The sequence below is a fragment of the Salminus brasiliensis genome, chromosome 2 (genome assembly GCF_030463535.1).
Source record: "Salminus brasiliensis chromosome 2, fSalBra1.hap2, whole genome shotgun sequence".
Taxonomy (NCBI): Eukaryota; Metazoa; Chordata; class Actinopteri; order Characiformes; family Bryconidae; genus Salminus; species Salminus brasiliensis.
The window spans coordinates 46,223,678-46,245,892 of record NC_132879.1 but is presented as its reverse complement, the minus strand read 5'-3'; the positions used below and the strand labels follow the sequence as shown (position 1 = coordinate 46,245,892).

Below are 22,215 nucleotides of genomic sequence, written 5' to 3'. Positions count from 1 at the left end.
TGCAGGTCCTGCCGATGACCACTCTCAGAATGAGGTTTTTAAAAAATGGTTTGTGGGGTAAAATAAAAATGGGCCAATATTAGCACGGGGGAAAACAACTGTTGGTGGGGACAATTTGGGGACAATAGAGCTACATAGGCTCAATAGGTTGAGCTACATATCATACTGCAACCAGCCAGCGGAGACACTAGACCTGTGATTGCTTTACTTTCAAGAGACAACGTGCTGCCCTTGTTTTCTACAGTCTTTGCTCCAAGGCAATCAGTTGCCACAACCTATTGTAGTTACTTTTAAGAGTTTTATTACATTAAGTGAAAAATAATAAATTTTGAGATGATAACTGCTGCTATTTGTCAGACCAGCTGAGGTCAACTCATACAAAAGGATTATTGCTACACTGTCTGGCCAACTTTCAAATCAACTAAGCAAGTTTATTATCATTAATTTAGGCTTTTATTCAGTTTTCCCAAACTACATTTCGACTTTTCTGTGCTTACGGAGGTGCTACATCCCCTCCAGCTCCCCTACTTCCCACAGTTATGTAACAGTGGAGCTTTATGTGATCATTTACTTAGCTTATCACTGCAGGCTGGTGCCATAATTATGCACATTTCTGTTAGGCCTACTTCTCTTTGGCTTTATAGCAATGTTTCACTCGCCGTGATACGTTAACTTACAGCACATCCTTACCTTCAGCTTTAGTCTCCACAGACATTGTGCTATTTCAGAGCAAGTGACAAGCGCACGCAAACTCTTTGACTGCTGTTTCCATGGGGATTGAGCGCCGCCATCCTGTTGACTCATGCTGCATTGAAAGTCCTGTATAAAATCTTTTACACTTAGAAAAAGTCATCACCTTTTATACTAGAAATAAATTGCATTGTGTTTTTAATTTCCTACGGGATGATTTAATTGCCTGTTCTAGCACTGTGTTGCAGATGGAGCTGCACTGAAGTGCATAAACACAGACAACCAGAGCCACAAGGCCTGAAGACATGACTTTATTAATAAACCAACAAGCAAGCGTGAAAAGAACAGTGCGATACAGCGCCCCCCACCCAGAGTCTGAAAGGCAACCCAGCGGCACTAGTGTGTGTGTGTTTGACTATTGTAGTGAATGTTTTAGCCAAAGAGAAAGAGGGCGATACAGCGGCCTGAAGAAGTGGCATCAGTGAAAATACCAGTGGAATAGTGGAACTGAATGGACTGCAGTACATCCATTTAAGACATTCAGGAGTGCCAGGAGCTGGGCCAAGTAACTTGCTTGGGGGGGCATGACTGAATGTGGCAAAATAAGCGTTCTAAGATATGGACGTGAGGCCTAGCCGTCTACTGACGTAACATATTTTGAGAATGTCCAAGTATAAGAACTAGTGGCTCATTAGGAGAGGGCACTGAAACAAATGGTGGTGTCACAGCCTAGTGTCTATCAAGCCGTTAAAGCATTGTCGTAGTTTGGATACTGGCACATGTGGGTGTGCCTTGGGCTCTGAAATAGTTGGTATGAGTGCTGGAATGAGTGCTGGTTTTGTCGTCAGAGTAAAACTTGGCAACACTTTACCTGGGAAGGATATAATGCATCATTATTGGTTCCAAACTTAAATTAAAATTAAAATTCCACTTAAAATGATCTAAATGAGTGAGAAGAAAACCAAACCAAAGCACTCCACATGCATTAACACATCCTCTAATACTACTCTACGTCCCTTTACCTTAATACACAACAGCGCCAATCCTGTCAGGGAAGGATTGCACCAGTTTTTTGAGAGTTACTGTTCATTTTAGGCCTTCACTACCAGTAGCTTTATGCTTCATAGCTAAGCAGCACGCATGATGGACATGCCCGCATATCTGCTTGACAACTGTGGGGCAGCATTGGTCTGAATCTGTGTGTGGGAAGGTCTACAGACATGATGGCACACTGGGACACTATGCCCGACCTGCAAAATCTCCAGATTGGTCACTTCTCAGATGGTTAATTAATTGCTGACAAATGTAAACTGCACTCTAGCTGAAAAGTAGACACAGTTAGACCCAGTGTTAAAGAGGCCCAAACTGGACAGGATCTCAAGGCACTGGTATAATCCTTACTTGATATGACTGACACAAGCTGTGTTCCAAAGCCTAGGCCACAGCCGGGGTTGGCTGCCTTTCTCTGGTCACTTTGTCATAGAAGGCTGTTCTATGTGAAGGACCCTCCGTAAACAGCTAAGGAAATGCAGCCCTTGTTTGGAGCGATTTGGAGAATGCAGGTAAAAAAGAAATAAAAAACACAACTACAACCAGCTCCTTAAAATTGGCACAGCTATAGTTATCAAAAGCAACAATATGTGGGAATTGGTATTGTTTGCTCTTGGGCTCCCCCTTCAGTTGGGAAGTGTAATTCACATTTACACCCCTGCTGTAAATACAAATTGCGGAAAGCTGTTCACAAGCATTTGTTATATTACAGGATATGCTCTTAATAAGCTCCACTGAAGTTACATTGTGCAGTAACCAGCAATCCGGTGCTCGGACTGCACTCTGCAATGATCTCTTTATTACATGTCAATGGAGCATTGCAATGATTCTGAAGCTGCTATTTTAAGGTAGAGTTTCTACAAAGTGTTGCATTAAGACAAGGGCATGTGTGACTAAGTATTAGAGACCAAGTGACTCATTCTTTGTCCAGTTAGCACTAAGAAGTTTGCTATGTATGTCGTGCTGCAGTGTATCTTTATATAAAGTGTTACCAGGAGAAGCCCACTCTTCTCTGCCCTTATCATTTTCTACACAAATGGAAGGACTGGAGTGGGGGTGCTGAGCTCAGACCAGAAGGCATTATGCTGACCACACCAACACCGAGCGTACACAAATGCCAGGCTGCTCATAAAGGATGTGATATTGCTTATCGATAGAGTTGATGAGACACCCATACACACACAAACACACACATACTCATACATACAGTAAAATGTAAATAAGTATCCATGCACAAGTGCACAAACGTAATCGAAAATACTGTTCACTGCAGCAGATAAAACAAGATGTACGAGAACATCGGTAAGAGCACATCATAGAAAGAAGGGCGATGAGAGTCACACACATGTTTTCAAATCAGTCATCTCTAAACCAATCATCTCTCAGCATGGGGATAACGGTGACCTCACTATCAGTGACTGGATGGCTGCGCTTACCATACAGCAACTAGCCAACCGCTACGCAAATCTGCAGAAACTCAAACATCAACCAGGCAACCAAGACATCAACATCTCGGAATCCCTCCCAGACTTTGGAATGAGGTTTTGGTGTACAGAATATAAATAATTTATTTCCCATTTTTTGATAAATACACATTTTATGAATGTATGCTGTAGGAATAGCTCTATACAATGTGCAATGCACCAAGCATTTGACTCACACTTGTCACCAGGCTAAAGCACTGCTTATGCACTGTTTACACGAACACACTGCAAAACACGCAAGATGAAGCTCCAGGCAGAAAAAAAATGCCCCTACGCACTGGCCTTGAATCAGTATATATATATATTTGATTGACATATCTATCTTTCTGGCATTACCCGTGCTGATTCAAGACCTCTGCCTAGGAGCACCTTCTTACAACACACGTTAAGCGAAGTCAAGCCAGAGAAGGAACGAGAGAAATGAGGAGGACGGGTGAAATGGAAACGTTTAGCGGGTGGGCCATTTTAGGAGATGCAAATTGTGTCAAGCAGAGCAGGTGGTCTGATTGGTTGATCAGTTGATTGGCCGGTCCAGTCCAGTGGCCCTTGGGCTCTTTCACAGACCAAAGTCGAAGGTCAGGTCAGACTTGCCCATCTTCTGTCGGTACACAGCGTCGAACTTGTCGTTCATGGACACAGTGAAGATGTCCTTCCACAGGCCCACGCGACCTGAAGCGACACACAGACACACGATGAACAAAAGAGCCTTGTAAGGGGCGCGGCACAGAAGTCTTATTAACCCTTAGAAGCTGCGTAACAAAAGCATGGTGTTGAGTTTACACTACCGTTCAAAATTGTGGAAACCATGTTTTCAAGAAAATCCATCCAGTATCGTTCAGATTAATGAGTAAAGTGAATTCTAAAATGTTAGTTCTGTGCAATTTCATAGGTTACAGAGTATTAGTTATTATTATCCAGAATGTCTCACAATTCAAAAGTCATGACCAAATCTGGAGGCTTATATAAACTTAAATAAATAAATAACTACTGTAAACAGAGAAGTATTATACGATCCTATCATTTAATAATTAAAATACAACATCAAACTAAACAACTAATGGAGCCACAGTCAGCGATGACTGGCAGTCCCAGATAGCCCATTTGGCCTCGCTCTCTCTGGGTGTGTAGGATGTCCCTCCCTCTGCCCCCCTCACTCAGCGTGATGCAAGTCAGTGTGGGCATTTGTCAGCTAATTTAACAAAACTGGGGTGAGCTTCCAAAAAGCTTTGTTATACAGTCCTTAAGAATGTTTTTTGATTAACTAGTGTTTCTCAAAACTCTGTGTGAACTTTTTGAAATTTTTTGAAAAAATGTTTATGTTTATTATTTATTTACTTATATACTTTTAGGAAATCAACAAACTTTGTAATTAACCAGGGATGAGTGAAAATATTGGAAAAAAATCTTTTCCTTTTTATTTTCTGAATAGAACACTGTTGTAAAAATATAACATAATTAATGTCATTACAAAAAAAAACAACAGCATAATTTTTTAATTCTTTGCAATATGTTAAATTAAGCTACTGCTTACACTTAAGATGTGCAGAAGTGTGTTCTCAGATTAGATTATTTTCATTAAAACAGTTCATCATTAAATTGTATTAATTAATTAGTAATATTTTTTGACTGGGTGTGATCAAACATAATAATAAAATAAAATAATAATAATAGTAATACTGCTTTTTTTTTTTTTTTTACATTTGTGGCATTAATATAGATTTTAGTTGATTTCTGAGGTCATATGTGTGTGTATGAGATCAGCTGAGAACATCCTTTAGCCAATCAGATTTCAGAACCAGTATGCTAATATTGTTTTTGTCAGGTTTAAATGTGTTCCAGGTGTAATGTTAAATACATACTGTGTATTTGTTCGAGTTTGTCTGGTTCAACTAATCACGCTGTTTTGTGAGAGGAGTCAACAAAGAAGCTCTTTAAACTCATTCCCTAAAAAGTTAGTCAGTGTTCTCCTTAAACAGTTGCAATGGCTGGCACATGCTAGCCTTCACCCTCCCAGCACTTGTAGCATCGTGTGATGAGGGGCTCCTAGCTAGTGAGTGGGATTGGAAATAACTAATTACTGGTGTGGGTTAAAATAAAATCAATGTGCACTTGGTTTTTGAACGGTAGTGTATATTAATGAATTGACACTCTAGAAAACTGCTGTCAAAATATGCAGATTGCAAACTTCTGATTAATGTATAATTAGATATGTTTAGAATTAGAAGAGGGTTTTTATTATGCTTTTAACTACAGTCAAATTCTGGAACTTCATTACATGACTAACTATATAACAGAGTACTATGTTATTATATTTGAAAAGGACAGTAAAAGGACCAACTTCTATGGGTTAACATCATGCTCCATCGACAGTGATTTAATCAGGATAAACCAAAGATTCTCTTCACCACTACAAGGATTTTCTACCTCATCCACACTCACCTTTTCTCTATCATTCCCCTTTTGTTTATCTAAGACCCTACAGCATGCTCATCACTTCTCACCATCAAGTCAAGCAAAGAATCCATGCACTAAAGGAAAACAAAATCAATGAGACACAAGAATCATGAAAGCACCGGAAAAGAGTAAATGATAAATCAATGCAATAAACAATGCAAACAATACAGTAAACAATACAAGAAAAACAAAGCAATCCACACGACAATATTTCTCATATAAACAAAACGGAAATGTAAAAAAAGAAAAGAAAATAACTCAAATCATGTAAAAGCAGTGTGGACACTGTGGAATCATTTGTGTGATCACGTATAAAGGAATTCTGTATTAGACTGGCCTTACTTTCACTTCTCTTCCACTGTAAGCCTTTTTAAATTCAGGTCAGAAGTTCACTGCTGTGTGCTAGAGTGTGTGGCCTTGTTGTACTCTGTGTAGCAATTGCGGACCATTTGCTTGTATGCAACTGGCAGGATGCTGGCGATACGATACCCATCATGGTACAGAAGTTACGATTCAATATATTGCAATACTGTATAATTTGTACATTTTGTTTTTATTAAAAACTGTCATAGTATAAAAAAACTTGGCTTCAAAGTAAAGAAAATTGACTCTAAGTGAGGTTTTAAACACAACACTGCCACCTATCTTTACATGTAAACTATCCATTAAAAATCAATTTTGTGTTTTTGAGAATCGTATTGCTAAACACAATATCACAAACACCTCTACTGGCTGTGTAAGTTCACTGTTGTGTGTGTGTGTTACACTCAGGAGGTCATAAGAGCACAATAAAAGGAAAATGTACAACAATGTTTTCTGCAGACAATGTGAATTCTACATACACACACATCCCCAGTGTATGTTCTACTAGATGTTGGGTCACTGCTGAAGAGGATTGGATTGCATTCAGCGACAAGAGCATTAGTGAGGTCAGGATGTTGGATGAGCACCAACCTCACCTTCTCCACAACTCCACAACTCATCCCAAAAGTACAAGTACAAGGAGCACCATCATTCCAGAAACCACAAGGAGTACAAGGAGCACCATCATTGCAGAGAACACAGTCTCATTGCTCCACAGCTCAATGCTGGGGGCCTCAGGCATGCTGCCAATGGATTTATGTGTATCTGCTACAGAGAGTCCTATTCAATTTGCAGTACTTCTCTACAGGGACTAGGCATGCTGTATGTTTGTGTGTGTGTGTGTGTGTGTGTGTGTGCAAACATTTGGCCATACAGCGTATGCAAACAACACAAAATATTTCCTAATGTATATCAACTGTGTAGATCTGGACACATAGCCTGTTAACCCCTTTCGCTCCTGACTGAGTCTTTAAGGAATAGTATTTTTTTTAAGCACAAAATTAAAAGGTGAGTCAGTTTCAACATGCATTACACTGATTCACCACTTGATGGCAGCGAAGGACCAGAGGTGCTCAGATAACCAGAACATACTCCCAAACACATGCAGATAAAGTACATGGACACACAAGAGTTTATCCTGCTTTTGCTGGAGTAACTGTCTATCCTGTCCAGGAAAGGCCTTCCACTAGACACTGCAGCATGGCAGTGAGAATTTGATTGAATTTAGCAACAAGGGCATTTATAAGGTTGGATGCTCAGCACCCCAACTCATCCCAAAGGTTTTGGATGGAGAACCATCCATCATTACACCCCTCTAGCCCATGTCTGGCATTAGACATGGTGCCAATAGGTTCAATAGGTTCATATTTATCTGTTCCAGAGAGTCCTATTCTATTGGCAGTAATTCTCTATAGGGACTGGACAAGCTGTGTGTGTGTGCATTTGCAAATCCGTGTCAGCAATGGGTCCACAAACAGTTTGACATATAGTGTACATGCATTGCATAGGGTTTTGCAGTAACTCCAATGGCTCCTCACTTCATATAACTACCCTCAACATTGAGTCCTTGAGTCCTTATGCAGCTCCTTATGCACATTCAGCCAGGAGCTGAGCTTTCTTTTCCTATAAAAAAGTACAAACGTGTCCAACCTTTGTCCTGAAATCCTGAATTTCACTCAGACGTGAATGGCAGGATGGATCAAGGTTAAGGGGCAGACAGTCTCCAATCATTGGGAAATGGTACGCACTGCAGACATGCACCTCTGTTGTCCCCTGTCACAAATAGTTACCACAATGTATATGAGGTGAACAAGGAGCGAAATGAATGGAGCAGGAGGCTCGGGTTCACATCAATTCCTGGAACACCGAACTACGGTCACAGTGTCCGTGGAAACATTCCAGCAAAGCAAACCCAATGCTCTACTTGTCTGTCTGTTACGGCAACCTGCCAAATGCACACACTTCTCACTCTGCCAACAATCATTTGGGTCCTTTTTTCTTTCCTTCACTCGTCCTTACCTTTTTCTTTATGCCTTTCTTCACTGCCTAAGGGCAGCGAGGCAGCAAAGCCCCATTTCTCAGTCTGCCTTTTGTCTTTCTTCCTATTAATCTTTCATTATTTCTGCCATCTTTTTTCCATTTCCCTTTATTCTAATGTATTCTGTTTCCCAGTCTGCAAACTCTCTGAACTTTCTTTCTTCCCTTATCTCTCTGTTTTTCTGGCAAAAGCACATGAACACCAACCCACCAAACCCACCTTTCACAGTCTGTTAACGATGATTAACTCGCCTTAACATTAATGGCAAACGCTTTAATCCAGACTGACTTTGTTACACAGACAAGTGAATGCAGTGTTAGGAGTCTTACCCAGCGCTATTAGTGGCTGTATTAGTAATTCAGGCCAACTACAACTGATAAAGTAACTAATTGAAGAGCATTCTTTGAGTTTACTCAACTTATCTCACATTTCAAGTTTTTTACATTTCTCCCCTAAATTTGTTAACTGTTTATTCCCATCTATAGGTTAGAACCCCCCCCCCCCCCCCCCATCCCATTGGGGAACCCCCTTCTATCTTGACCATGGAGGTCTGGACAATGGTGTTGTTGATGGGATTCAAACACATGATCGCATGTCTCTTGAGCAGTAAGAGCAGTCGGGCCACTCTACAGCTGTGAAAATATGAAAAATAGAAAACACATTGCTATGTCCATTAAAGCTGGAAATGGTAGATTTACTCAGAACTATGTTTGCATAGTAGAGTGGCACAGCTGCCTACTCATCCAGTGTGTGGACAGCATAAGTTCAAATCCCAGCAAGGCCTCAGCGCTCCTTTGCCAAAACATCTAGTGATGGGGAGTTCAATACTACATAAGGGAATAAGCAGTAAACAACCCAATAAGAAGATACTTCACATTTTACTAAACAGACTTCATTTTACTAAATTCATTTCTTTAAGTCTCGCTCTCTCTTTTTCTCTCACCCCTGCAGATGGACAGAGCCTCTGAGTTGCAGCACTGCTCAATCAGCTGATTACAGCTCTCCACCATGCTCTCCAGCTGGGCCTTATCGCATGAGACTCCAAGAAACCGCGCCAGCTGCTCCACCAGGGTGCCCAGGTCCTATCAAGACATACAGAAAGAGAGAAAGAGAGAGAGAAATAGAAATAGCCAAGCATAATTCAGTAATCATGACTCACATATGGATTATTTATGCCCAGACATTCAGACACAAGAAGCTTGCGTAATTTAAGAGCCTCGTTCCAAAATGTGTTATGGTTTTTCTGCAGAATTTCTGCAGGTGTGAATAGTTAAAAAAGTTTTTTAAAAGGTATAAAGTTAAAGATAAAACATTCCTTTTTAACATTTTAAGATCAATGTATTTGTCTGTTTCTGTTCCATTTGTGAACTAAAAGGGAAGCAGCACTATGCAAAGATTTGGCATGGTAGGGCAAGAGAGGTTTTTGCAGGGAAGAATGTGGACAACATCCCCCAAACAAGAACTGAAAGCTCTTAGATGTCTATAGAAATTGTTTCCAAGCTGTAATACTCGCCAAAGGGGGTGTTACTAAGTACTGACCATACAGGATGCCCAAACCTTTGCTTTTCGCAGTAACATATGTTTTGAATGGGGTCCCCAATTTTTGCATGCCACTGTAAATTGTAATAAAAATCTTCAAAGTTTACTTCATTGAAAAGCAACCACTGATGAAAATAGAACTGGAACTAAATCCATGAACTGGAATACAAGCATTAGTCCTAGTGTATTATTGATGGTGACTATAGCATACCATCAGACAAGTCAGTTGTTGTATACTACTCATGCTGTAAGCCTCAGTAGGCTCTTTTGAGGCTAAACAGCAGCTATTTTGGAAGATTATGCACAGTTTAAAGGTTTATGCTCGCTGACCAGATGAAGCACTGCTTGCAGAAGGGCTGACCAGAGCAAGCACCATTGTATGTGCCCTGTGATGGCTAGGGATCATGTTGCAAGCAGTGCTACATCTGATCAGTGAGCAAACGAGAAGTTTGCAGCTAACCTTCCTACAATCTCTTCAGCTAGCTAACAGCAAAACAAACGTGCCAACAGGACAGGAGAGAGATGACAGCTGTCCGGTAAGACAACCCATAGCTGGATTCTAAATGGTTCCCCACTTTCTATGTAGTGCACTCATGAATTTCATGTAACTCATGAAATAACAGCATGCGTTCCATTAATGGCTAACTGTCATCCAATTGTTTTTTAGGGGTGTAACAGTACATGTATTCATACTAAACCATCATGGCACAGGTGTTAGAGTTCGATTCATGCAGTCGCCTGGAGAATAAACTGTACACGCTATTAGGGTAAATATAGTAATTTCACTTGTCGCTCAAACAAGTACATGAGTATTACAGCTTAAGTATGTTAGCGACACTCTGACCCTTTCCATCTTATTTCAACTCATGGAAATCATGCTGGACTGGATGAGGAGAGTGTGTTGGTTCTGTTAGACAGCTGTTGATTGTGTGAGTGTCTGTGGAAACACATCAAACATGCTAGCACTTGCATTTCACTGCTGAATTAACACACTACAGACAGTAGCAGATATCTCAGGGAGAACTAGTCAACACTAGGTGGAACAACTATAACTCGCACAACTGTCTGTTCAAAATAAATGAATCCCTAGGTTGGCCTCATGGGTTTTTTTTTTTTGAGGGGGGGGCAATTTTCCTGTTTCCTGAACTTGTACTGGACCATGAGGTGACTTTTGTGTACTGTTACGCCCCTATTGTTTACTCTAGTAAGTCTGTTCCTGAGCAAAGTACGTCAGGTTTAAACTGACAGGGGGAAACACACTGTTGTTACAGTCAAAGCCAGTCAGGGCGAGAGCAGCTAAGTCTAAGGCTATTGCATCACACCCTGCTGCATGTGGAGCTGCAGATCTCCACTCGAGTTGATGCAAGTTTGACCTACGTTGATTCATATAGCTTCTTCTGCAAGCAAATTTGCTTTACATAAGCAGAGCATCTACACCTTTCACAGGTCCATAAATTGTGCATATTGTCACAACAGCAAGACAGACACCTCACAAACAAAAACAAGATCAGAATAGCTTGATTTTTCTCAGCTGTTTACTGACCTATAGGAACTGCTCATTACGGTCTGTCATTTGAACATTTGATGTCATTTCTGTCATCTGATTATCTGAACTGAACTCTGTACCTTCTTAGCCTTTTTCTTCCTATATATCTATCTAAAACCTATACTACTCCTCACAAACAGCTTGTAAAAAATGGCTGTGCTTTAGAACAGTTCAGTTCAGGTTTTTCAGTTCAGTCACGCTTCAGTTAGGTATATGTTGGGAGTCTATGCATTAATCTGTCCTATTGGTGGCTGGAAGTGATTTGCAGCCTCAGTCTATAGATTTTGAGCATTGGCCTTTGGAAGGATAAACGCCTCAGTCTTTTTCTTGATAATGTTTAAGCAGATATGAGGTTATGTGTTATTGTGCGTATTAAAGAAGTTGCGAGAGAAGAAGACGAAGTTGTGAGTACCTTGTACATATCCTCATATTTCAGAAAGAGGACATTTGAGTCCATGCGATACTCCCAGAACTCCTGAACATGCTCGAACCAGGAGCCATATCCTACTGCGGATAGAAAAGAGACAGATAGAGAATAGGAGATAAAAGACTTGGTTGGTACTGGTTTCCTTCAGGTGCTTCCGAGTGTTTCAAGTTAAAGCAACATTATGTAGAACTTTTACTTAAAATAACAGCTTCAAAATCACTGTGATGCTCCTTTGACCTGAAATAAGAGGAATAGCATCTCTATCGATGCTACTCCAGGCTCGGCATGCTGCTAACTGCACTATGTAACCCTGATGAAGTGGGCAAAACAACACTCGCAAGAAATGCATAATGCTGCGTAAGCCAAGTCATATTTATGTAAAATCCTGGTATATCACATGCTTCTCTCACTTTCAGTGATGATTCTGTATCTCTCAGCTTGTCCAGAAATGCGTGTTCTTTTTGAGAGACTCAAGGTGTGAATTATACTTCCTGACTCTCGGGGGAGTCCGGAAGCAAGATCTAACATTTCTTGCATAATGCTGCTTTAAATTGCTCAGTTAATCGAGTTTCTTTTCTCACTGTATCATATATGAATGTGTGTTATCAACTCACACTTGTCATTCATAAAGCGTCGGCAGAATTCCTGGAAGGTTCCGCGGTAGCTCATCGTTCTTAAAGAACGGTGAAACTGGTAGTAGGACACTACCAGATCTTTAGGATTTCTGGCCATGTAGATGACCTGAAGCACATAAACAGAACAGTACTAGAGTTGTAGTCTGTGATCTGAAATGTCTAAGTTATTAGATATTAGTCAAGTCAAGTCAAGTCAGATTTATTTGTATAGCGCTTTTTACAACTGTTGTTGTCACAATTAGACAGGAAATATATAATATAAGTTATGCCCTATATGTAAATTAACCCTCCTAGAACCTGTGAAGAGTTTGAAACCTCTTCAAAAGTTATTCTTTGCTGTAGAGGGTTTTTTTATGGTTAGAAAAATGTTACACAATAACTGTGTTATTAATATTGTAATTAAATTGTCGTCTCGGTTCGTCTTTCTCCGGAGGAGGACTTCTTATTTAAAAAGGAGACTCTGTCACCACCGTCTTTAGTTGTAACAATGAAATATTTTATTCCAATCAAAAGTACAGTGTGGAGAGAGTCTGCCAATTCTGAGTGCCCCTCGATCTCTCTCTCCTCGACATAGGAATGCCTTGAGTCTTTATACCCTACTACACGTCATATTCTGTTGCATTGTTCCCATATGCAGAATGTTTGCATTTCATCCATAAGGAACACTCATTATCCCCCACCATTACATACGTGGTCCACAGACACATCTGGAGCATGTTTAAATCTATGTCATGTAAACCCAAAGGGATGTCCAATCTAAACAGCATCTTATGTTCGTTCTATTCATGTACAGTTTTCACATTTGGTCAGGAAACGGGGCCCCCTTTCTTTTCCACATCTACCCCGTGGGCCTCACCGTATCATTCCTTCAGGCCTATGAACATCTGCATAGCCAATAAATACACCACAACATAAATCATTAGCTAATGTAAACTGAATGTAGAGCAGAATGTGAATAATAACTCTAGATGTTTAACCTACATGGGCCCGAGCTCACCTTTCCTTCTCCATTGTGCATGGCCGTGGGGAGGAAGCGGTAGGGCAAGTGACTTTTGATCAGGCGAGGTGATGTCAGCTCCTGCAGCGTCAATCAAAAAACAAAACCGCAACATCAGTTCTCACCTCAGTTTGCATAAGCTCAACATTGACCTAGTTAGCCTGCTGTTAAACAGTTGCTACTGTTGTAAGAAGATTCTTTGCTAGTTTTGGCTTTATTCTATAATCTAGAAGCTTGGCCCTGCTGTAGTTACATGGTTTGTGACACTTAAAGGTTTTCTCAGGGTTGTCCTGCAGTCACAGTGCATAAATATATACATATACCTGGATAATATCCAAACCAGGCTGAGGGTACTCCAACACTGGAAGCTGCTCATCAATATTCATGAGTCCGATCTCATCTGGGTCCGCCCCCTGGCTCACTAGATACACTACCTCCTGCAGCAAGCTTGTGCCTTTGTAAACATGAAAGAGAAAGAAGACAACAGTATGTGTTAGAATGCACATAGGTTGTCGAAGATGAACCTTCGTCTTATGATATTTCAGTGCATATAGCATTGATGAAAATCCTGAGGTTGCCCTAACTTACATTCAGAGAGACATTCTGAGAAAAGAAGGTCTTTAGTAGTACTGGGAATAGCAAAGGCCTGAAAGGATGTGGCACAGACACGTGGAAAGATACTGAGGTCCACTCTGAATCAGTTTGCATGGTTTGAAAATGAAATAAATTAATTCATTTGATCACTAACTTATAAGGGCATAACATCAGATAAGTAATAACTGGGCGTTTGTATAAAGCTGGTTCAGATCAGCAAAATCGCTATAAGTGCTCACACAAGGTGAAGGTCAGCAGCAGTTTTCAAAGTATAACTCACAACTCTTATACCAAAATAAAAGCTTTCATTCTTCTCAGGAATCTTCTTCTCAGCTTTAAACACATATACATGGAGCTTTTTTCCACACACCTCCAGAGTTCAGTGTTTGAAGTAGTAGCATTTTTCGCTTCTCAACATCAACATAATCTTATTCATTCAGGTTGAGGTCTGGACCCAGTAGTGCTCAGTCAACTGTTGGTAGAACACCAGTAGCTCCATGCAAATGTTTCCTTTTCTCTGTAAGAGCTTCCTGATCAGCTCCACATCCTTTTCAGAGTCACAGTGCTAAGTCATATACTGACAGTATACAGATGCACAAGAATATCTGTGGATTTCTGCAGATTTTTTTGCTTGATTTTCTTATCTCTCTCACAGATGAGCTTTAAGTGCTGTTTATCTGACAGTGGCAGTTTTGGCAGTGTACCAGGACATGCATGGTTGTTAAAATGGAGTCCCATTTTCTCAGAACGATGTAATTACTGCTGAACTCTTAAATGAGTGAATGTTTAGAAACTCTTGAAGAACTGAAGAATGAAGAAATGAAGAGCTTGTATTTAATAGCTGTTTTGGAAACTAAATAAATAAAGGGTGGTCTCTGGTGTCAGCCAAGGTGACTGACATCTATTGCATGTTCATTTTAGTACACTACTGGGAATTTTGCCAGTTGCTTTACAATTGACTCACATTTCCTTGTTCACCCATTTTTTTTCACCCACCATACTCTCTGACAACATGTAAAAGTATGGCGTAGGAGACTAGGTGGTCTCTGACTTTTGCACAGCACTGTATCTACAGTTGTGGGAAAATGTTTGAGCATTCTATATATTCTATATATATTCAATATTCAAACTGATGACAGGGTTGTGGGTTTGATACCTGGGCTCAGCAACCTGCCACTGTTGGGCCCTTGATCAAGGCCCTTCACCCTCTCTGCCCCCCGGGCGTTAGAGTTGGCTTCCCACCGTTTTGGGTGTGTGTGTGCTCACTGCCCCTAGTTCACTAGTGTGTGTGTTCACTTCCACAAATGAGTAAAATGCAGAGGACACATTTTGCTGTACATAGTACAATGACAGATACATGCACCATTACCATTAATGCTGGATCAATATGAAGAGGAAATGGTAAAATAAACACAGTGGCGTACATACAATCATTGATTATTATACTAATGTTATTTGTATTTATTCTAATATTGTAATAATGTTTTACTGAGTAAGTAAACACTGCCCAGATAAGGGACTTTTTATTCTAGTTTTCACAGGTGTCTAAAATCTTTGCACAGTGCTGTACATGTGGGTAAATAGGTAGGTATTTTTAAATTAAAATAAAAAGGTAAATAATAATAACAATCAGAACTCTTCCCATTTGAAACAAGCAACTGTGCTACAATATATATTTTATTTTATTGTATTGTTTAAGTTAAACAGGATTGTCCATTAACAGTATTCTAAAATTAGGATTACCATTAGCATTATACTAAAAATATTATGTTTATTGTTTGCTGCAGACTTATTTACTTCTTTTCACTTCTTTTCTTTAAAAGAAATGATGTGAGAAGGAACATGTCTGAAGCGCTCATCCTAATCTAACATCCCAGAAATTTCATATTTCCTTTCAAGTCTGCCATATCTCTCGTTCATAGTTCCACTTATCAGAGGGAGTCTATCAGAGGGCCTATTTTAAAGGATCCAAGTCTTTGATTTAACCACAATGTTCAGAGCAACATTTGGTGACCTCAAGGTGCCATTAACGAACATTATTGTGCAGCTGACAGCAGTAAGGACTTTCTCAGATGGTAAATAAAGGAGTTGAGAGTCTGAATATCTGAACCTTTTTAAAACTATCACGGAAACGCTCTGTTTTACCAGCAGGAGAACCGCACGCCCTACTCTGTTTTTGAACCAACGTCTCAACTAAATAAATCAGTCCAGAATGTCTCATTATAGAAACTGCTACTAGAAATAAAGTGATTTTACTTCAGTATTTATTAGCAGCACATCTTATCTAAACTGTGTGGCTGTATGAAGCTCACAAAGATCAGAATAGATCCATATTGGCTGAAACTTGGAGACTTGGATCGTATGGCAAAATAACCTGATCAGAACATGGCGAAATCGCATACTTCCAAAGTGAACAGCACACAAAAGCAGTCTGTGAGAATGATTACTGCGTACACAGAAATGACCAAGATGACGTACTTCATTGGGAGACATTTTCAAGTGTGACCACAGCATTAGCAATAGTGTCTTCCCATATTATCATATGCTGATGGTCCAAACTTGCAAAATCTGAAATATGTGTATGCGTATATTGCCCTGACCTGAAAAAATGTGTGTGTGTAAAAAGGTGGGAGCCAAGGGGAGAAAAAGAAAATCCCACTATAGGTTATTAATTAATAACGGCTCTTTATATAACTTATTCTCCTTGGGGAGAAAAACACCACTGTCCTTTCTTTACTCTGTGTTCTCATTTGCTGATTTTAAAAACATAGAAGACAGAAAAAGTCTGATACAGTGTTATAACTTCACACACTCAGACACAAAGCCAAGCACCCAACATACCCAGCACAGAGCCACGCAAGCACACATAAGCAGACATTACAGTCTGGAACAAACAGTTTTGAAAGAGATTGCATGCTGTGGCATTCCTAGAACATCTCATTCCTGGATGTCCCTACTTAATGATGATCTGAAGCACAAACCTGTTACTAAATCTTTACTGAGAAACAGTTCAAGCGTACTTGGAAAAAGCTGCAAGGAATGGGAGCGTCTCTTTAAAAACATTCAGTGGCACAGAGACACTGCAGCTGATTGTGCTCCAGTGCTGTTGTAAACATGCTCAAGAGAGTTTTGGGTGTCCCGTCCTGTGTAGTTCTCCTGTTTCGACTCGTACAAGCACAAACGACGGCCCATTAACATGATCTTCCTTCACTTCACTGCTGACTCAAAATCCATTTGAATGGTCAGATGTTTATTTTAAAGTGCTTACAGAGTTACAGATGAGTTCACTATGAAGAACTGGATCACTAGAATCTATTTATTGGAAAATGCTCTAGCCTGACTACCCTCCAGACACTAGTAAGACACTGATTTACAAGATTAGGTCAATTCCCATTCTGATAATGATCATCATCACTGCCAGGATCTGTGTCTAAAGACCTGTGTTCAAACAAAATTACATCTGCAGACATTTTTTTGCCAAATGGGGGTGACTTACTGACTCTGTAAGGTGTCCAAACTTGTGCACAGGCCACACTAATGTTTTTATTTAATCTTGCGAAGAGAGATTTTATTTAGCATTTGCTAAAAAAATCTATCGCTAGAAATGCTGGATTTACTACATCTCAATTTTTGCAAGTTTTAGTTTAGGCTCTAATCTGCAGTGCAATAGATTGGAAAGAGTGAACTGGACAGTTCTGGTTCTGTAATCGCAGCCCTATTCAAAGCTGCTGTAGATAACACCACAGATACACACACATGGTCACACACATCACAAGAATTCTTTACTCATTAAAGTATTTAAAAACATTGTGCTGTTTAAGGAATATAAACAATTATGGAATCTGTTATTTAGAGAGAAAATACCAAAAACCAGCTAAACTGGCGAGCTAACGCTATCTTATAGGGCACAAAAAGTGTTTTTCAGCTCAACAGTCTGCTCTCATAAGTAATAACTGAGTTGATGGTTATAACCCAAGATACCCAACGTTAACTTGTTAACTTACATTAACGGGAGTCAGAAAACTAGCGTAACATCATTAACTTGCCAATTAGTTCGAGAACATTGGAGGTTTTTAGTTTCTGCACAACCTCCTCCTCTCCTCCTTTCCCTTTTCCCTGTGTGTGTGTGTATGTGTGTGTGTGTGTGTGTGTTTAATTGCTTAGATCGACCATTTTTCTTGTAACTGAATGGGTATAATCTATAGGCTAAATATCTGTTTTAGGAACATCTTGGGAAGGTGGTGAAACAAGGTAATTATAGAGCCCTGCACTGCAACTCCTATGCACCAAGTTATAATAATTTCATATATTTTCAGTTAGCTACCATTGTCATATTTAAATGTTAACACTTTTTCTGCCATCCTAAATCACTAGACTGTTCTAAAACAGTCATTGGCTAGTACTGAATGTATGTATATGCATTAAATGTAGTATTAAATGTATAAAGTATTGCTGCATGTAGAATAATGCAGTTGAGTGATGTAATTTCTGACAGTGCTGAACTCTGCTCTCCACTAAATACTAATCAAGTTCCAAAAGTGTTACTGAATGTGTTTTTCCTATGATTTTAATTAATAAAAATGACATTTCAAATATCTTACAATAATAGTTATCTTGAGATATCCATGTATATGTAATTGTATTGTGTATGGAAAAATGGAATTATATATGTTTTTCTTTTTTACCCAAATACTCACCCTCTATATTTCTGTTTAATCATTTCAGGTGTCTGGACAGATATCTAACATTGTGTGGCAGCATTTCACTGAGCCAGCACCATAGAAAAAGGCCAAGTGCAATATCTACAGTGAATTGGTGAGCACGGGCTAAAACAGGGTAGAAAAAGATTGCTATCTGCTTGTGTATTTTAAGTGCTCTGAAACACTAATTAATAGTTTCATTATTGTTTTTTTTTTTATTTGTCAAAAGAAAAATGGTAATATCGACTTTACATATCGGCCATCGGCCACTTTTGTCGTCTAAATATCTGCATCGGCCATTAAAAAACATGTCTCGACTGACTGTCTACATTTACACAAGGGTAAAATTGTGTAAATTTGTCTTTTGCTTAAAATATCACCCTACATCAACCATAGATTTTGCTGCATTTGAAACTAAGAGTGACACATTTTTGACAAATTTCTGTGTAAAAACTGTATTAAGGAGCATTATTGTAGTGTAGTGAGTGTAGTGGTATGTCGGGAGGTGAGAGGGGGAGAAGAAACATGATATTATTGCCTTCAATAATCTTTACTTGCCTGCGGGTGTAAGGTGATCAATTTAAATATGTAAAGACGTTTTAGAAGCTGGCAAAAGTCTTTACATTCAGATGGAAGATTACAAGCAAACAGGAATGTTGAATCATATGATGCTCAATAGGACCAGTGACATGGGATAGCAAGAGAAAAAAGGCGGTATTGAGACCAAAAGGCTGATTTACCCAAGACCATGAACACAAAGATACAGTATATGCTAAACTGGTGTCTGCAGAGACTTGATTTGCTCTCTCTTTGCCCTCACAGCCCTGCTGTTCCTGTCCTTCCACGTCTGTTATTGTCTCTGACTCTTCCGGGTTCCTTTTTTAATCCCAGACTGTGTCTATTCACTCAGATTGTGGTTGGATTGAGACGGTGTAGAGAAGAGGCCCAGGGGAGTCAGGCTGCTTTCCTTCCTCTGTAACACTCATATTAAATGTGCAGGCGGTGGAAGAAGTGCTGAGAGCATGCGTTAATGTATCTGCAGTTTCTGGTAGGCCTGTAAATCACATCGCACCTTTTCAGCTGCGTCAGGCCTTTACTGTATGAATTTGCACCTATACTCTGTAATGGAACAGGACATAGTAAAGGACGCCATTTTGTTGGTGCTGTTTGTAAACAAGGGGGTGCAAGTCCTTCAGAGGTCAGCGTGATTAGGGACTCATTGTTCATCATCAGCCATGTCCAAATCAACGACAGACCTCTGAAGTCGAGCATCATTCTCCAGTATGTGTCAAGCTCAAATTAGGAACTCTGGGACTAAGACGGATTGCTATATGACAGAAATGAATGCTATATTGAGACACTGCTGCTGTCATGACCTGAGGATAACAAAATTGTTCCATTCCTGTGATCTTCTAAATGTAAAAAAAAATATGTAGATAATTTGCTGTGCCTGTAACTTCACTTTAATTAACGAAGAAATAGAGAGGGTTTTTCCCGCTATTACGTAACAGTGGGTGGTGGCCTTCTCAGTGCTAATACTCCCACTGGTCACCATGGTGATGCCTGAAGCAGAAAAGCCTGTGATTGGTTGCTTTCATCCTAGCCCCTGTATCACCAAGCCTTGCCTCTGTATGCTCGTTATCAACCCTGTAATGACCCTGTAATGTTTTCAAACGTGCTGACCAGCTACTGCTTATGTACTTTTATTCGCCAAAGAAACTTAATGAACTTCATTAGACAAAGATTGCTTGTTTGTTTGGGATATTTTGTTGAGAGCGCCAGCCTTATGATGTCAGTTCAATGAACAGCAGTGCTAGCTTGCATGTACCAACTCAGAATTTAGAGAATACAGAATACGCAATGATGACCCAACATCAGTGGTCTATTGTCACTATGTGGTAAAGTGAAACAGGTCCGCTCATTCAAGTTCCAGTGAGCACACATGATCATAAACATGCTTGAAGTCTTTTTTTATTATTATTTTAAAATGTAATCAATCCTAGGCCTACATGAAAAAACTACTAGTGTTACAAACCATCTGTGCAGAATATAATAAATTAATATTTAATTAAAAATGATTTAATATTACCCCAGTTGGCTACTATGTAGTAATTATAGCACCATCAGGGGTAATACAAGCTATATGGGGAAGTTCTGAACGTTTACATGTGGTATTAGTAACTGAATTAGCATTATGACATTATCATTTATTGATAACCATTATCAATACATAATAACAGACGATAAGTGTTTAAAATGTCAAAAAATGAAAATGTCAATTTTTCTTATATCCAAAGTCTCTGATCTCTGGCGCTATTATGAACTGCTAGCGCAGAGGGCGGGGCTTGTCGGAAAACGCGTGGGAAAGGAAAACCCGCCTGATTTCGCCGATTGTCAACACAGCCTCGCTGCAGCAGGCCCTCATCAGGCTCTCCATCAAGTACACTATATTCTAGCTGTCATTTTACACAGTCATTCACATATGAGCTCCTGTCTGATCTCAGTGTCTAAGCCTGACTGCTGGAAGAAGAAGAAAAAAAAACACTTAATTTTGAACTACAGCTTTTAAAAAACAAAGTCTGCCAAAGTTAGCTGCCACAGATGAGGCTGTACGCAGGCCCAGATCCAAGAAGACCCAAACAGCCCAGCTAATGCACTGACTGCCGTCGGTTTCTCAACAGAGAGCCATTTCTAACGAGTCTAATTCTACAACACCCTTTACCACAAAACAGTCAGGCTAATCTGATCGGTCCTGTGCATGTAGGTAGATGGAGGCTACTGCGTCAGAAACAGGCTTCAGCAGACACCTGCCACCTTCACAGGGATGCTCATAATAATCTGAAACGCTTCTTCAGCTCAGGTTGTTGCTGTTGCTGTTCTGCGATCAGTGATGGGGCTGATGGGTCGTTATATTATGGTAAGAGGGAAAACATTGCATTTTTGCAGCACGAGCCTACACAGCAATCATCCGCAGCAAAAAAAAAAAAAAACAAGACTGACGTCGATGTGATTATCAGTGCGTTATCAGAAGAAACAGCCCCGAGTCTTTACCTGATTTGGGGTAGGTAACGATCCATATGTCGCTACTTCGAAGGGAGAAGTTGGCGATCTCGTCCATCTTCCCTCTGCAGAAAGGAGGGAGGCGAACTCCATGATGCTCGAAGTATTTGCTCTCGTACTCTATCGGCGTGCTCGGTGTGTCCACCTCGCTTTCTGCCATCTTCAGAGCCACTGGGACCGTAGACCAAAAGTTTGAGCCTTTTTGTTTTTACTTCGTTTGTAGAAAAAGAGGCATTAATATCAGCTAGTCTCGACGCGTTGGCGCAGACGTGCTGCTTTGCAAAGCGCCTGGACCTTCAGCCAATCGCGTTGGCCCGTGGTGATGTAATCAGTGGGGCTTCCACCAGCATCAGCAGCAGCAGCAGCAGCAGCAGCAGCGGGCGGATCCTCGTCCCCAGTTTCTGCACGGTTAGGTAACGCGGGTGCACCAGACTTTAGCTGGTAGCTGTTTACTGTTTAGCGTTAAAGAATATATGGGGGGGGCAGTTAAAGGGGAAGTCCACCATTTTTTCTAAAATTTTGCATAATTTAATTGTTCGGATGTATTAATGTCAAGAATGGCAGCTGAGGCAGTTAAAGGGGAATAATAATAATAATAATAATAATAATAATAATAATAGGAATAGGAATACTAATAT

At 40.0% G+C, this 22,215-nt stretch overlaps 1 protein-coding gene across 2 annotated transcripts; it reads right to left on the bottom strand.

Moving 5' to 3' along the window:
- Positions 1 to 985: 985 nt before the first annotated feature.
- On the bottom strand, positions 986 to 21,999 carry sult4a1 (sulfotransferase family 4A, member 1). 2 transcript variants are annotated; one of them, XM_072672940.1, is made up of 7 exons: positions 21,569 to 21,993; positions 13,547 to 13,677; positions 13,224 to 13,304; positions 12,206 to 12,332; positions 11,577 to 11,671; positions 9,023 to 9,161; positions 986 to 3,893 (listed from the first exon to the last, which is right to left on the bottom strand). In XM_072672940.1, the coding sequence occupies exons 1-7, from the start codon at positions 21,735 to 21,737 to the stop codon at positions 3,781 to 3,783; spliced, it is 855 nt and encodes a 284-aa protein (XP_072529041.1). In that variant the 5' UTR covers positions 21,738 to 21,993; the 3' UTR covers positions 986 to 3,780. The 2 variants fall into 2 exon arrangements, with proteins under 2 accessions (XP_072529041.1, XP_072529042.1); XM_072672941.1 differs by lacking the exon at positions 986 to 3,893 and adding an exon at positions 4,851 to 5,752 and having other exon boundaries at positions 21,569 to 21,999.
- Between the last annotated feature and the right edge of the window lie 216 nt (positions 22,000 to 22,215).